This window comes from Oncorhynchus mykiss, chromosome 6, assembly GCF_013265735.2.
Source record: "Oncorhynchus mykiss isolate Arlee chromosome 6, USDA_OmykA_1.1, whole genome shotgun sequence".
Lineage (NCBI taxonomy): Eukaryota > Metazoa > Chordata > Actinopteri > Salmoniformes > Salmonidae > Oncorhynchus > Oncorhynchus mykiss.
The window spans coordinates 98,578,175-98,593,063 of record NC_048570.1 but is presented as its reverse complement, the minus strand read 5'-3'; the positions used below and the strand labels follow the sequence as shown (position 1 = coordinate 98,593,063).

At 42.9% G+C, this 14,889-nt stretch overlaps 1 protein-coding gene across 1 annotated transcript; it reads left to right on the top strand.

Moving 5' to 3' along the window:
• Positions 1 to 1,869: 1,869 nt before the first annotated feature.
• On the top strand, positions 1,870 to 5,743 carry LOC110515682 (chymotrypsin A-like). Its single transcript, XM_036981695.1, has 6 exons — positions 1,870 to 1,984; positions 2,776 to 2,959; positions 3,217 to 3,295; positions 4,399 to 4,579; positions 5,033 to 5,166; positions 5,533 to 5,743. Exons 1-6 carry the CDS (start codon positions 1,933 to 1,935, stop codon positions 5,692 to 5,694), a joined length of 792 nt encoding a protein of 263 aa, XP_036837590.1. The 5' UTR covers positions 1,870 to 1,932; the 3' UTR covers positions 5,695 to 5,743.
• Positions 5,744 to 14,889: the final 9,146 nt, after the last annotated feature.

Genomic DNA, 14,889 nt, shown 5'->3' with positions numbered 1-14,889 from the left:
TGGTCCTAGGGCTCAGGTCCTCCGAAAGAGAGAAAGAAAGAGAGAAAGAGAGAATTAGAGAGAGCATACTTAAATGCACACAGGACACCGGATAGGACAGGAGAAGTACTCCAGATATAACAAACTGACCCTAGCCCCCGACACATAAACTACTGAAGCATAAATACTGGAGGCTGAGACAGGAGGGGTCAGGAGACACTGTGGCCCCATCCGAGGACACCCCCGGACAGGGCCAAATAGGAAGTATATAACCCCACCCACTTTGCCAAAGCACAGCCCCCACACCACTAGAGGGATATCTTCAACCACCAACTTACCATCCTGAGACAAGGTCGAGTATAGCCCACAAAGATCTCCGCCACGGCACAACCCAAGGGGGGGGCGCCAACCCAGACAGGAAGATCGCGTCAGTAACTCAAACCACTCAAGTGACGCACCCCTCCTAGGGACGGCATGAAAGAGCCCTAGTAAGCCAGTGACTCAGTCCCTGTAATAGGGTTAGAGGCAGAGAATCCCAGTGGGAAGAGGGGAACCGGCCAGGCAGAGACAGCAAGGGCGGTTCGTTGCTCCAGAGCCTTTCCGTTCACCTTCCCACTCCTGGGCCAGACTACACTCAATCATATGACCCACTGAAGAGATGAGTCGTCAGTAAAGACTTAAAGGTTGAGACCGAGTTTGCGTCTCTCACATGGGTATATGTGATAGGTGTGATAGGTGCAGTTTTACAGGGTCAGTGTGACGCTTGTCGTGGGTGGAAGAAGAGGAGGACCAATGCGCAGCGTGGTAAGTGTTCATATTCTTTAATGAAACAACTGAACACTGGAAAAACAACAAAACGACAAACGAACAGTCCTGCAAGGTGAAGAAAAACACAGAACAGAAAATAATCACCCACACCACACAGGTGGGAAAAGGCTACCTAAGTATGATTCTCAATCAGAGACGAACGACACCTGCCTCTGATTGAGAACCATACCAGGCCAAACACAAAACCACAACATAGAAAAACGAACATAGACCTAACCCACCCCAACTCACGCCCTGACCATACTAAAACAAAGACATAACAAAATAACTAAGGTCAGAACGTGACAGTCAGCCATAGTAGTATGGCACCCCTGAATCAAATAAGGGTTAAGTGTCTAGGGCACATCAACAGATTTTTTTCACATTATCCGCTCAGGTATTTGAACCAGCAACGTTTCGGTTACTGGCCCAACACTCTAACTGCTAGACTACCTGCTGGTTACTGGCCCAACACTCTAACCACTAGGCTACTGCTGGTTACTGGCCCAACACTCTAACCGCTAGGCTACTGCTGGTTACTGGCCCAACACTCTAACCGCTAGGCTACTGCTGGTTACTGGCCCAACACTCTAACCGCTAGGCTACTGCTGGTTACTGGCCCAACACTCTAACCGCTAGGCTACTGCTGGTTACTGGCCCAACACTCTAACTGCTAGGCTACCTGCTGGTTACTGGCCCAACACTCTAACCGCTAGGCTACTGCTGGTTACTAGCCCAACACTAACCGCTAGGCTACCTGCTGGTTAATGGCCCAACACTAACTGCTAGGCTACCTGCCGCCCTTCATGAGTTGTCTAAGTAACACAGCTTTCATGCTTTCAGAGAGAGCGAGGATCTCCTATGGGGAATATTTACCACAAGCCAACATTGTCTCCATAATTTTTTTTCTATTGGTCTTTTTCAAGAAATATTCCAACAAACGACCTTTTCGTAACCCCATAATGTTCTGTAACGGTGTGAGAAAATGTCCCCTGTTATCTGCAGAGGGACAGGTGAGGTACACACACACACACACACACACACACACACACACACACACACGGGGTGGAGGGGAATGCAGAGTCAGAGCCTTGGTTCCTGTATAAAAGACCCCTGCTGTGTGCCTCACTCCATCACGCTGAAAACATGAACTGTCTGCTGATCCTCTCCTGCCTTGCCTTCGCCGGCGCAGCCTACGGTGAGAAAATGTCCATGTTTATGCCATTGTCTGCCTTGTAGGATACCTTGTAGGATACCTTGTAGGATACCATGTAGGATACCATGTAGGATACCATGTAGGATACCTTGTAGGATACCATGTAGGATACCATGTAGGATACCTTGTAGGATACCATGTAGGATTCCTTGTAGGATACCATGTAGGATACCATGTAGGATACCATGTAGGATACCATGTAGGATACCTTGTAGGATACCATGTAGGATACCATGTAGGATACCTTGTAGGATACCATGTAGGATTCCTTGTAGGATACCATGTAGGATTCCTTGTAGGATACCATGTAGGATACCTTGTAGGATACCATGTAGGATACCATGTAGGATACCTTGTAGGATACCTTGTAGGATACCTTGTAGGATACCATGTAGGATACCATGTAGGATACCATGTAGGATACCTTGGGTTGGCTTTTTAGTCGTTCTGGTTTTTATTGTTATTCTTGTTGTTTTTTTAATTCTCATATGTTTGTTGTGTTGTAAATATTTCAGTTTTAATTTGTTTCTTCCTGTGAAGCACGTTGTGTTGCATTGCCATGTCTAGAATGTGCTGTAGAAATAAAAAATTTCATTTGATTTATGTATCGGGTAAAATAAGTATTTGATGGTAGTTGACTGCTCTGGTCAATAACATTTCAGGTGGTACTACAATAGGCAGCGTTGTATTTATATTCTGTATGGACGTAATTCAGAAACTGTCTCTGTTAGAGCAGCCAAACTTGACCCCTGACCCATAACCTCTGTCTTTAGGCTGTGGTAAACCCGCCATCCAGCCTGTGGTGTCTGGTTACGCCCGCATCGTCAATGGTGAGGAGGCTGTGCCCGGCTCCTGGCCCTGGCAGGTGTCCCTCCAGGACTACACTGGATTCCACTTCTGCGGCGGCTCACTGATCAACGAGAACTGGGTTGTGACAGCTGCCCACTGCAGCGTGAAGTGAGTGCTAGCTGCTGAGCCATAACCTTCATAAGTGTAGCAATATGCTAACTAGCTAAAAAAACTAGCTAAAAATCTAGCTATTGCTCATACTAACTGGCTAAAAGCGAGCTATTGCTAACTAGCTAAAAGCTGGCTAATGCTAACTAACTAAAAACTAGATATAAACTAGATCATGCTAATGCTAATTAGCTCAAAGCCGGGCTAGCATATTGCTAATGTAGCTAAATTGTGTTTATTTTGTGAAACTATTTCAGGACCTCTCACCGTGTGATCCTGGGAGAGCACGATCGCTCGTCCAACGCTGAAAACATCCAGACCATCAAGGTTGGCCAGGTAAACAACCACACACACACACACACAACTATTACTACAATTTGAACATCTAGACTTTTATTTTGAAGTAAAGATAAAGATCAGTAAAAGTTCCACCTTTCCATCCCCACTGTCTCCTATATATCCCTACTGTCCCCTATATATCCCCATTGTTCCCTATATATCCCCACTGTCCCCTCTATATCCCCACTGTCCCCTATATATCCCTACTGTCCCCTATATATCCCCTATATATCCCCACAGTCCCCTATATATCCCTACTGTCTCCTATATATCCCTACTGTCCCCTATATATCCACATTGTTCCCTATATATCCCCACTGTCTCCTATATTACTACAATTTGAACATCTAGACTTTTATTTTGAAGTAAAGATAAAGATCAGTAAAAGTTCCACCTTTCCATCCCCACTGTCTCCTATATATCCCCAATGTCCCCTATATATCCCCACAGTCCCCTATATATCCCTACTGTCCCCTATATATCCCCACTGTCCCCTCTATATCCCCACTGTCCCCTCTATATCCCCACTGTCCCCTCTATATCCCCACTGTCCCCTCTATATCCCCACTGTCCCCTCTATATCCCCACTGTCCCCTATATATCCCTACTGTCCCCTATATATCCCTACTGTCCCCTATATATCCCCTATATATCCCCACAGTCCCCTATATATCCCTACTGTCTCCTATATATCCCTACAGTCCCCTATATATCCACATTGTTCCCTATATATCCCCACTGTCTCCTATATTACTACAATTTGAACATCTAGACTTTTATTTTGAAGTAAAGATAAAGATCAGTAAAAGTTTCACCTTTCCATCCCCACTGTCCCCTATATATCCCCACTGTCCCCTATATATCCCTACTGTCCCCTATATATCCCTACTGTCCCCTATATATCCCTACTGTCCCCTATATATCCCCATTGTCTCCTATATTACTACAATTTGAACATCTAGACTTTTATTTTGAAGTAAAGATAAAGATCAGTAAAAGTTCCACCTTTTTAAGTCACATCAACTCAAACGATAATGATCTGCTCAGCGGATTAACATTCAAACTAAATCTCAAAGGTTTTCCCCTTGTGTCCTTACTAGGTCTTCAAGCACCCCAATTACAACGGCTTCACCATCAACAACGACATCACCCTCATCAAGCTGGCCACGCCCGCCCTCTTGGGAACCCGTGTGTCCCCCGTGTGCGTTGCTGAGACCAACGATGACTTCCCCGGTGGCATGACGTGTGTGACCTCCGGCTGGGGTCTGACCCGCTACAACGGTAATCAATAATCACTACAGCTTTTCTAGGTCTTATTGTAAAGTCAGACAAACCTTGGTTAGTTTTTTTGACTAGCGGTATGCTTGGTATAGTTGAAAGTTTCCATTTCAGTTGGCTCAATGTATTTGAAAAATGACGTTTCAGTTGGGTCAATCTATTTCAAAAAGACGTTTCGGTTGACTCAATCTGTTTCAAAAATGACGTTTCGGTTGGCTCAATCTGTTTCAAAAATGAAGTTTCAGTTGGCTCAATCTGTTTCAAAAATGACGTTTCAGTTGGCTCAATCTATTTGAAAAATGACGTTTCAGTTGGCTCAATCTGTTTAAAAAAATTACTTTTCAGTTGGGTTTCGGTGTAGTCTTGAGTTGCTAGTAGTCTAATAATGTGAGAAAGATGGTGATTGGCTGACCGGTTTCTAAGAGTTACCTGACCCTTGGTGTCCTCTGGTTCCAGCTGCTGACACCCCTGCCCTACTGCAGCAGGCTGCTCTTCCCCTGCTGACCAAGGCTCAGTGCCAGAAGTTCTGGGGCTCCAAGATCACCGACCTCATGATCTGCGCTGGAGCCGATGGTGCCTCTTCCTGCATGGTGAGTAACACAAACCATAGGGTTGGAACATTCCGGTAAACTTCCAAAACATTGCCAGGGTTTTCAGACTTCCTAGTTGGAAGAGTCCCAGATTTTTGCAAGCCTACACAAAACATATGGCACCCTAACACACTGTTACAGGCTATGACACTGAACCTACCACCATCTGACTAATGGAAGAGTTCAATCTGAATTTGTACAGTTATTTACACTGGTTTAAACAGTCATTGCATCAATTAAAGCTTGGTGTTTCCTTAGTTCTTAATTTTTTTGGGAAACAGCTGAGCACAAACTCTGAACATAAAAAATAAATCCCTAGAGAGAGAGACTCTAACTCTTTCTGTTCTCCTTTTTGTGTTCCTCCAGGGTGACTCTGGTGGCCCCCTGGTCTGTGAGAAGGCTGGTGCCTGGACCCTGGTTGGTATTGTGTCCTGGGGCAGTGGAACCTGCACCACCACTATGCCCGGAGTGTACGCCCGCGTCACCGAGCTCCGCTCCTACATCGACCAGACCATCGCCTCCAACTAAGTTTTCAACTTCATCTCCATAAAAAAAAAATTAAAGTAGTTTCTAGTAACATGTTTGTTCCTTGGTGTTTCTTGAAAACGTGGGGTTTTGATAGTTAATGCAGCGATCAGCAGTTAACAGAATAACAAAGTGTTCTCTTGCATAGCCACATCATTCAACAGAAATACTCATCATAAAATGTAGATGATAATACAAGATATACACATGGAATTATAGATATACCTCTCCTTAATGCAACCGCTGTGTCAGATTTTGTTTTTGTAATTACGGAAAAAGAAACCCATGCAATAATCTGAAGTGAAAGTCACAGTAGCCGCAACGATGGCGTCAACATAAACAAGAAATTACATTCTAAATATTCCCTTACCTTTGATGATCTACATCAGAAAGCACTCCAGGAATCCCAGGTCCACAATAAATGTTTGTTTTGTTCGATGATGTCCGTTATTTATGTCCAAATACCTTCTTTTGTTAGCGCGTTTGGTACGCATATCCAAACGCTCATTCTGGTCAGCGTTACATCGGACAAAAACTTCAAAAAGTTATATTACAGGTCGAAGAAACACTTCAAACTAAGTACAGAATCAATCATTAGGATGTTTTTAACATATAGCTTCAATAAAGTTCCAACCGGAGTATTCCTTTGTGTCTTCATGCGCAATAGAACGCAAGTGGATACCATGAGTAATAAGCGTGATCAGAAAATGGCTGACTGCCAGACACCTGATAGATTCTGCTCTCATTCACTCCCACAACAACGTAGATGTTTCATTCAAATTTCCATAGATGGTTGACATCTAGTGGAACCCCTAGGCAGTGCAACATCATTAATATCTCAAGGGGATTTCATTGGGGACTTTGGTGAATACATACAAAGCTCAGATTTCTCACTTCCTGTTTTGATTTCTCCTCAGGATTTTGCCTGCCATATGAGTTCTGTTATACTCACAGACATCATTCAAACAGTTTTTAGAAAAGTTAGAGTGTTTTCAATCCAAAACTAATAATAACATGCATATATTAGCAACTGAGACTGAGGAGCAGGCCGTTTACTTTGGGCAACTTATTTATCTAAGCTACTCAATACTGCCCCCCAGCCAGAAGAAGTTTTAAAGAGTTATGTTCGCTTACCACACTGCGCCTCCTCTTTATGACGACCATGACAGAACAACCCACCATAACAGGACCAAGCAGCGTGAAAAGGAGCAGTATAATATAGTGATGGTATAATGTAGTGATGGTATAATGAAGTGATGGTATAATGTAGTGATGGTATAATGTAGTGATGGTATAATGTAGTGATGGTATAATATAGTGATGGTATAATGAAGTGATGGTATAATGTAGTGATGGTATAATGTAGTGATGGTATAATGTAGTGATGGTATAATATAGTGATGGTATAATGTAGTGATGGTATAATATAGTGATGGTATAATATAGTGATGGTATAATGTAGTGATGGTATAATATAGTGATGGTATAATGAAGTGATGGTATAATATAGTGATGGTATAATATAGTGATGGTATAATATAGTGATGGTATAATGAAGTGATGGTATAATGTAGTGATGGTATAATATAGTGATGGTACAATGTAGTGATGGTATAATATAGTGATGGTATAATGTAGTGATGGTATAATATAGTGATGGTATAATGTAGTGATGGTATAATGTAGTGATGGTATAATATAGTGATGGTATAATGTAGTGATGGTATAATGTAGTGATGGTATAATGTAGTGATGGTATAATGTAGTGATGGTATAATATAGTGATGGTATAATGTAGTGATGGTATAATGTAGTGATGGTATAATGTAGTGATGGTATAATGTAGTGATGGTATAATGTAGTGATGGTATAATATAGTGATGGTATAATATAGTGATGGTATAATGAAGTGATTGTATAATATAGTGATGGTATAATGTAGTGATGGTTTAATATAGTGATGGTACAATGAAGTGATGGTATAATATAGTGATGGTATAATGTAGTGATGGTATAATATAGTGATGGTATAATGTAGTGATGGTATAATATAGTGATGGTATAATGAAGTGATAGTATAATATACTGATGGTATAATGTAGTGATGGTATAATATAGTGATGGTATAATGTAGTGATGGTATAATGTAGTGATGGTATAATATAGTGATGGTATAATGTAGTGATGGTATAATGTAGTGATGGTATAATGTAATAAATTGGTATAATGTAGTGATGGTATAATGTAGTGATGGTATAATATAGTGATGGTATAATGTAGTGATGGTATAATGTAGTGATGGTATAATATAGTGATGGTATAATGTAGTGATGGTATAATGTAGTGATGGTATAATGTAATAAATTGGTATAATGTAGTGATGGTATAATGAAGTGATGGTATAATATAGTGATGGTATAATGTAGTGATGGTGCGGCCGACATTAAGCTCAAGTTATTTTTTAGTCTTAAACTTTCCATATGTAGGCTCTACGTCTCCGTGTTGAGATGTATGACATCACTGTATGACATCACTGTATGACATTACTATATGATATCACTGTATGACATCACTGTATGACATCATTGTATGACATCATTGTATGACATCACTGTATGACATCACTGTATGACATCACTGTATGACATCATTGTATGACATCATTGTATGACATCACTGTATGACATCACTGTATGACATCACTGTATGACATCACTGTATGACATCATTGAATGACATCACTGTATGACATCACTGTATGACACCGCAGTATTGAAATAGTCACGTAATGTAAACAGTAAGTATTATTTTTATATCAGTATACTTTTTTTTTAAGGGGATTGTCATGGTATATATTTAAACCAGGATAGTCAAGTACCCAAGTGTTGTCAGACAACTAACAGGACTTCATACCGCTCTGTGGTGTCTGGTTACGCCCACATCGTCAACGGGGAGGAGCCTGGGGTGTCTGGTTACGCCCATATCGTCAACGGGGAGGAGCCTGTGGTGTCTGGTTACGCCCACATCGTCAATGAGGAGGAGCCTGTGTTGTCTGGTTACGCCCACATCATCAACGGGGAGGAGCCTGTGCTGTCTGGTTACGCCCACATCGTCAACGGGGAGGAGCCTGTGGTGTCTGGTTACGCCCTCATCGTCAACGGGGAGGGGCCTGTGGTGTCGGGTTACGCCCGCCTGCAGGTGTCCCTCCAGGACAACACTGGATTTCTGCGGTGGCTCTCTGATCAACAATGGGTTGTGACTGCTGCCCACTGCATCGTGAAGTCAGCCTTGTATTGAACACAGCAATGGCAACACTCTCAATGCCAACACCTATTTTACACTCTCTATCCCCCGTGGGCAAAGCGGTTTGAAATGACTTCATTACAACGTGTTGACAATAAGATATTGATGTTGTAATGACGTCAATTGAAGTGGTTTTTGCCTGCTGGGTTGAAAGCATGAAATTGGAGTCTCATCCCATCCCCTTTTTTGTGTGTGTTTTTTGTAGTGACTATAATTGTTTGTTGCAGAACTTCTCGCCGTGTGATCCTGGGAGATCCGTTGGCTCCAACCCTGAGACATCCAGACCATTGTGTGGGCAAGGTGGGGACAGGCCACTAAATGTATTAAATACAAAACACAACATTTTGAAGTGAAGGTAGTATCCTGGGTGCCAGTAATGTTCCTGTTCTCTCACCAACTCCTCATCCCTTATCGTCATGTCAAACACGCTCGGTGACAAGATAGCAACAATATACGACATGACCAAATGTATGTGGACACCTGCTCATCGAACATTAATATGTAGTTGGGTCCCCCCTCCTTTGCTGCCATAAACAGCCTCCACTCTTCTGGGAAGGCTTTCCACTAGATGTTGGAACATTGCTGCTATAACAGCCTCTACTCTATTGGGAAGGCTTTCCACTAGATGTTGGAACATTGCTGCTATAACAGCCTCTACTCTACTGGGAAAGCTTTCCACTAGATTTTGGAACATTGCTGCAGGGGGACTTCCTTCCATTCAGCTACAAGAGCATTAGTGAGGTCGGGCACTGATGTTGGGCGATTAGGCCTGGCTTGCAGTCGGCTTTCCAAATCATCCCGAATGTGTTTGATGGGGTTGAAGTCAGGGCTCTGTGCAGGCCGGTAAAGTTCTTCCACACCGTTCTCGACAAACCATTTTGTGCACGGGGGCATTGTCACGTGAAAGGGTCTTCACCAAACTGTGGCCGCAAAGTTGGAAGCACAGAATCTTCTAGAATGTAATTTTATGCTGTAGCGTTAACATTTCCCCTTCACTTGGAACTAAGGAGCCCGAACCATGAAAAACAGCCCCAGACCAGTATTCCTCCTCCACCAAAACAATGTGGAGTTAGTAGTATGCATTGGGGCAGGAAGCGTTCTCCTGCCATCCGCCAAACCCAGATTTGCCAAACCCAGAGTTTCCACTGCTCCACAGTCCAATGGCGTCGGAGCTTTGCAACCCCTCCAGCCGACGCTTGGCATTACGTATGGTGATCTTAGGCTTGTGTGCGGCTGCTCGGCCATGGAAACCCATTTCATGAAGCTCCTGACCAACAGTTAGTGTGCTGATGTTGTGATTTTTACAAGCTACGCTCTTCAACACTCGGTCGTCCCGTTCTGTGAGCATGGGGGACCCATGTGTCCTCAGTACGCGTCGCTGAGTCCAACGATGACTTCCCCAGTGGCATGAAGTGTGTGACCTCTGGCTGGGGTCTGACCCGCTACAACGGTAACCAATCACTAGCTGAGTCCAACAATGACTTCCCCGGTGGCAGGAAGTGTGTGACTTAACAAAACAAGACCTCTGACGGTCCATGAGTTCAACAACAACGAAGACTTAACCAAACAAGACCTCTGACGGTCCATGAGTTTAACAACAACGAAGACTTAACCAAACAAGACCTCTGACGGTCCATGAGTTCAACAACAACGAAGACTTAGCCAAACAAGACCTCTGACGGTCCATGAGTTCAACAACAACGAAGACTTAACCAAACAAGACCTCTGACGGTCCATGAGTTCAACAACGACGAAGACTTAACAAAACAAGACCTCTGACGGTCCATGAGTTCAACAACGACGAAGACTTAACAAAACAAGACCTCTGACGGTCCATGAGTTCAACAACAACGAAGACTTAACCAAACAAGACCTCTGACGGTCCATGAGTTCAACAACAACAAAGACTTAACCAAACAAGACCTCTGACTGTCGATGAGTTCAACAACGACGAAGACTTAACAAAACAAGACCTCTGACGGTCCATGAGTTCAACAACGACGAAGACTTAACAAAACAAGACCTCTGACGGTCCATGAGTTCAACAACAACGAAGACTTAACCAAACAAGACCTCTGACGGTCCATGAGTTCAACAACAACAAAGACTTAACCAAACAAGACCTCTGACGGTCCATGAGTTCAACAACAACAAAGACTTAACCAAACAAGACCTCTGATGGTCCATGAGTTCAACAACAACGAAGACTTAACAAGACCTCTGACGGTCCATGAGTTCAACAACAACGAAGACTGAACCAAACAAGACCTGACAGTCCATGAGTTCAATAACAACGAAGACTTAACCAAACAAGACCTCTGACGGTCCATGAGTTCAACAACAACGAAGTCTTAACAAAACAAGACCTGTGACGGTCCATGAGTTCAACAACATCGAAGACTTAACCAAACAAGACCTCTGACGGTCCATGAGTTCAACAACAACGAAGACTTAACAAAACAAGACCTCTGATGGTCCATGAGTTCAACAACAACGAAGACTTAACCAAACAAGACCTCTGATGGTCCATGAGTTCAACAACAACAAAGACTTAACAAAACAAGACCTCTGATGGTCCATGAGTTCAACAACAACAAAGACTTAACAAAACAAGACCTCTGATGGTCCATGAGTTCAACAACAACGAAGACTTAACCAAACAAGACCTCTGATGGTCCATGAGTTCAACAACGACGAAGACTTAACAAAACAAGACCTCTGATGGTCCATGAGTTCAACAACAACAAAGACTTAACAAAACAAGACCTCTGATGGTCCATGAGTTCAACAACAACGAAGACTTAACCAAACAAGACCTCTGATGGTCCATGAGTTCAACAACGACGAAGACTTAACAAAACAAGACCTCTGATGGTCCATGAGTTCAACAACAACAAAGACTTAACCAAACAAGACCTCTGATGGTCCATGAGTTCAACAACAACAAAGACTTAACCAAACAAGACCTCTGATGGTCCATGAGTTCAACAACAACAAAGACTTAACAAAACAAGACCTCTGATGGTCCATGAGTTCAACAACAACAAAGACTTAACCAAACAAGACCTCTGATGGTCCATGAGTTCAACAACAACAAAGACTTAACAAAACAAGACCTCTGATGGTCCATGAGTTCAACAACAACGAAGACTTAACCAAACAAGACCTCTGATGGTCCATGAGTTCAACAACAACAAAGACTTAACAAAACAAGACCTCTGATGGTCCATGAGTTCAACAACAACAAAGACTTAGCCAAACAAGACCTCTGATGGTCCATGAGTTCAACAACAACAAAGACTTAACCAAACAAGACCTCTGACGGTCCATGAGTTCAACAACAACAAAGACTTAACCAAACAAGACCTCTGATGGTCCATGAGTTCAACAACAACAAAGACTTAACCAAACAAGACCTCTGACGGTCCATGAGTTCAACAACAACAAAGACTTAACCAAACAAGACCTCTGATGGTCCATGAGTTCAACAACAACAAAGACTTAACCAAACAAGACCTCTGACGGTCCATGAGTTCAACAACAACAAAGACTTAACCAAACAAGACCTCTGATGGTCCATGAGTTCAACAACAACAAAGACTTAACCAAACAAGACCTCTGACGGTCCATGAGTTCAACAACAACAAAGACTTAACCAAACAAGACCTCTGACGGTCCATGAGTTCAACAACAACAAAGACTTAACCAAACAAGACCTCTGATGGTCCATGAGTTCAACAACAACAAAGACTTAACCAAACAAGACCTCTGACGGTCCATGAGTTCAATAACAACGAAGACTTAACCAAACAAGACCTCTGACGGTCCATGAGTTCAATAACAACGAAGACTGAACCAAACAAGACCTGACAGTCCATGAGTTCAATAACAACGAAGACTTAACCAAACAAGACCTCTGACGGTCCATGAGTTCAACAACAACGAAGTCTTAACAAAACAAGACCTGTGACGGTCCATGAGTTCAACAACATCGAAGACTTAACCAAACAAGACCTCTGACGGTCCATGAGTTCAACAACGACGAAGACTTAACCAAACAAGACCTCTGATGGTCCATGAGTTCAACAACAACAAAGACTTAACCAAACAAGACCTCTGACGGTCCATGAGTTCAATAACAACGAAGACTTAACCAAACAAGACCTCTGACGGTCCATGAGTTCAATAACAACGAAGACTTAACCAAACAAGACCTCTGACGGTCCATGAGTTCAACAACATCGAAGACTTAACCAAACAAGACCTCTGACGGTCCATGAGTTCAACAACGACGAAGACTTAACCAAACAAGACCTCTGATGGTCCATGAGTTCAACAACAACAAAGACTTAACCAAACAAGACCTCTGACGGTCCATGAGTTCAATAACAACGAAGACTTAACCAAACAAGACCTCTGACGGTCCATGAGTTCAATAACAACGAAGACTTAACCAAACAAGACCTCTGACGGTCCATGAGTTCAACAACGACGAAGACTTAACCAAACAAGACCTCTGATGGTCCATGAGTTCAACAACAACAAAGACTTAACCAAACAAGACCTCTGACGGTCCATGAGTTCAATAACAACGAGGACTTAACCAAACAAGACCTCTGATGGTCCATGAGTTCAACAACGACGAAGACTTAACCAAACAAGACCTCTGATGGTCCATGAGTTCAACAACGACGAAGACTTAACCAAACAAGACCTCTGATGGTCCATGAGTTCAACAACGACGAAGACTTAACCAAACAAGACCTCTGACTGTCGATGAGTTCAACAACTTGTCATGTAACTTGTCTTGTTTTTGTGGACCCCAGGAAGAGCAGCTTCTGCCAAAGCTAATGGGGATCCCAATAACCAAATAGTAAACAACTATTATGAGAATGATTATTGAAAGACCCCTAAATAACTCAACTACAGTATATTCATAGTCACTCTCAAAGTCATTCAAAAGGACGAGGAGGAGTAGTAGGAAGGATCGGAGGACCAATGCGCAGCGTGGTAAAAGTGTCCATAATATTTAATAAGGATCATGAACACTGAACAAAAGAATAAACGACAACGTGACTGAACTAAACCGAAACCGTAGCGTGTGGACCAAACACTGACACGGAAAACAAACACCCACAACTCCAAAGAGAAACCAGGCTACCTAAGTCAGAGCATCAAGAGTCACTGCATCTCAGTGCTAGAGGCGTCACTACAGACCCTGGTTCAATTCCAGGCTGTATCACAGTGGTCTAAGGTACTGCATCTCAGGGCTAGAGGCGTCACTACAGACCCTTGTTCAATTCCAGGCTGTATCACAGCGGTCTAAGTCACTACTTCTCAGTGCTAGAGGCGTCACTACAGACCCTGGTGCAATTCCAGGCTGTATCACAGTGGTCTAAGGCACTGCTTCTCAGTGCTAGAGGAGTCACTACAGACCCCGGTTCCATTCCAGGCTGTATCACAACCAGCTGTGATCATGAGTCCCATAGGTCTGGCCGTGGGTAGGCCGTCATTGTAAAATAAGAATTTGTTCTAAACTGACTTGCCTAGTTTAAAAAAAACTGAGGCCTAACACTGTCTACCCATAAACCACCTGGGTTCAAATACTATTTAAAATCATTGAGCTGAACAACAGAATAGTTACAAAAAAAGGCAAACCCTGTCGAACTAGCACTCCAGGCAGGCTAGATTAAACGCTCAAAGGTATTTGACAGATATCAAATCATGTTTGAACCCAGGTCTTATTGAGAAGAAGATGTTTGATGTGTTTATTAGTGATGTAGTGAGGGTGTCAGCTGGTGGCCTACAAAAGCCCAGGGAGACATAAAGCATAAAGACTGCCTTGTTGACTCACCACATCAGACTTTGGTGTCATGTGAAGAGAACCAGTAGGGA

Bases quoted from the DNA above. Each gene is read 5' to 3' on its own strand.
- LOC110515682 (XM_036981695.1), top strand. From the start codon at position 1,933: ATGAACTGTCTGCTGATCCTCTCCTGCCTTGCCTTCGCCGGCGCAGCC. The intron at 1,985-2,775 runs GTGAGAAAATGT...CTCTGTCTTTAG, and splicing joins CTTCGCCGGCGCAGCCTACG to GCTGTGGTAAACCCGCCATC. The intron at 4,580-5,032 runs GTAATCAATAAT...CTCTGGTTCCAG, and splicing joins GGGTCTGACCCGCTACAACG to CTGCTGACACCCCTGCCCTA.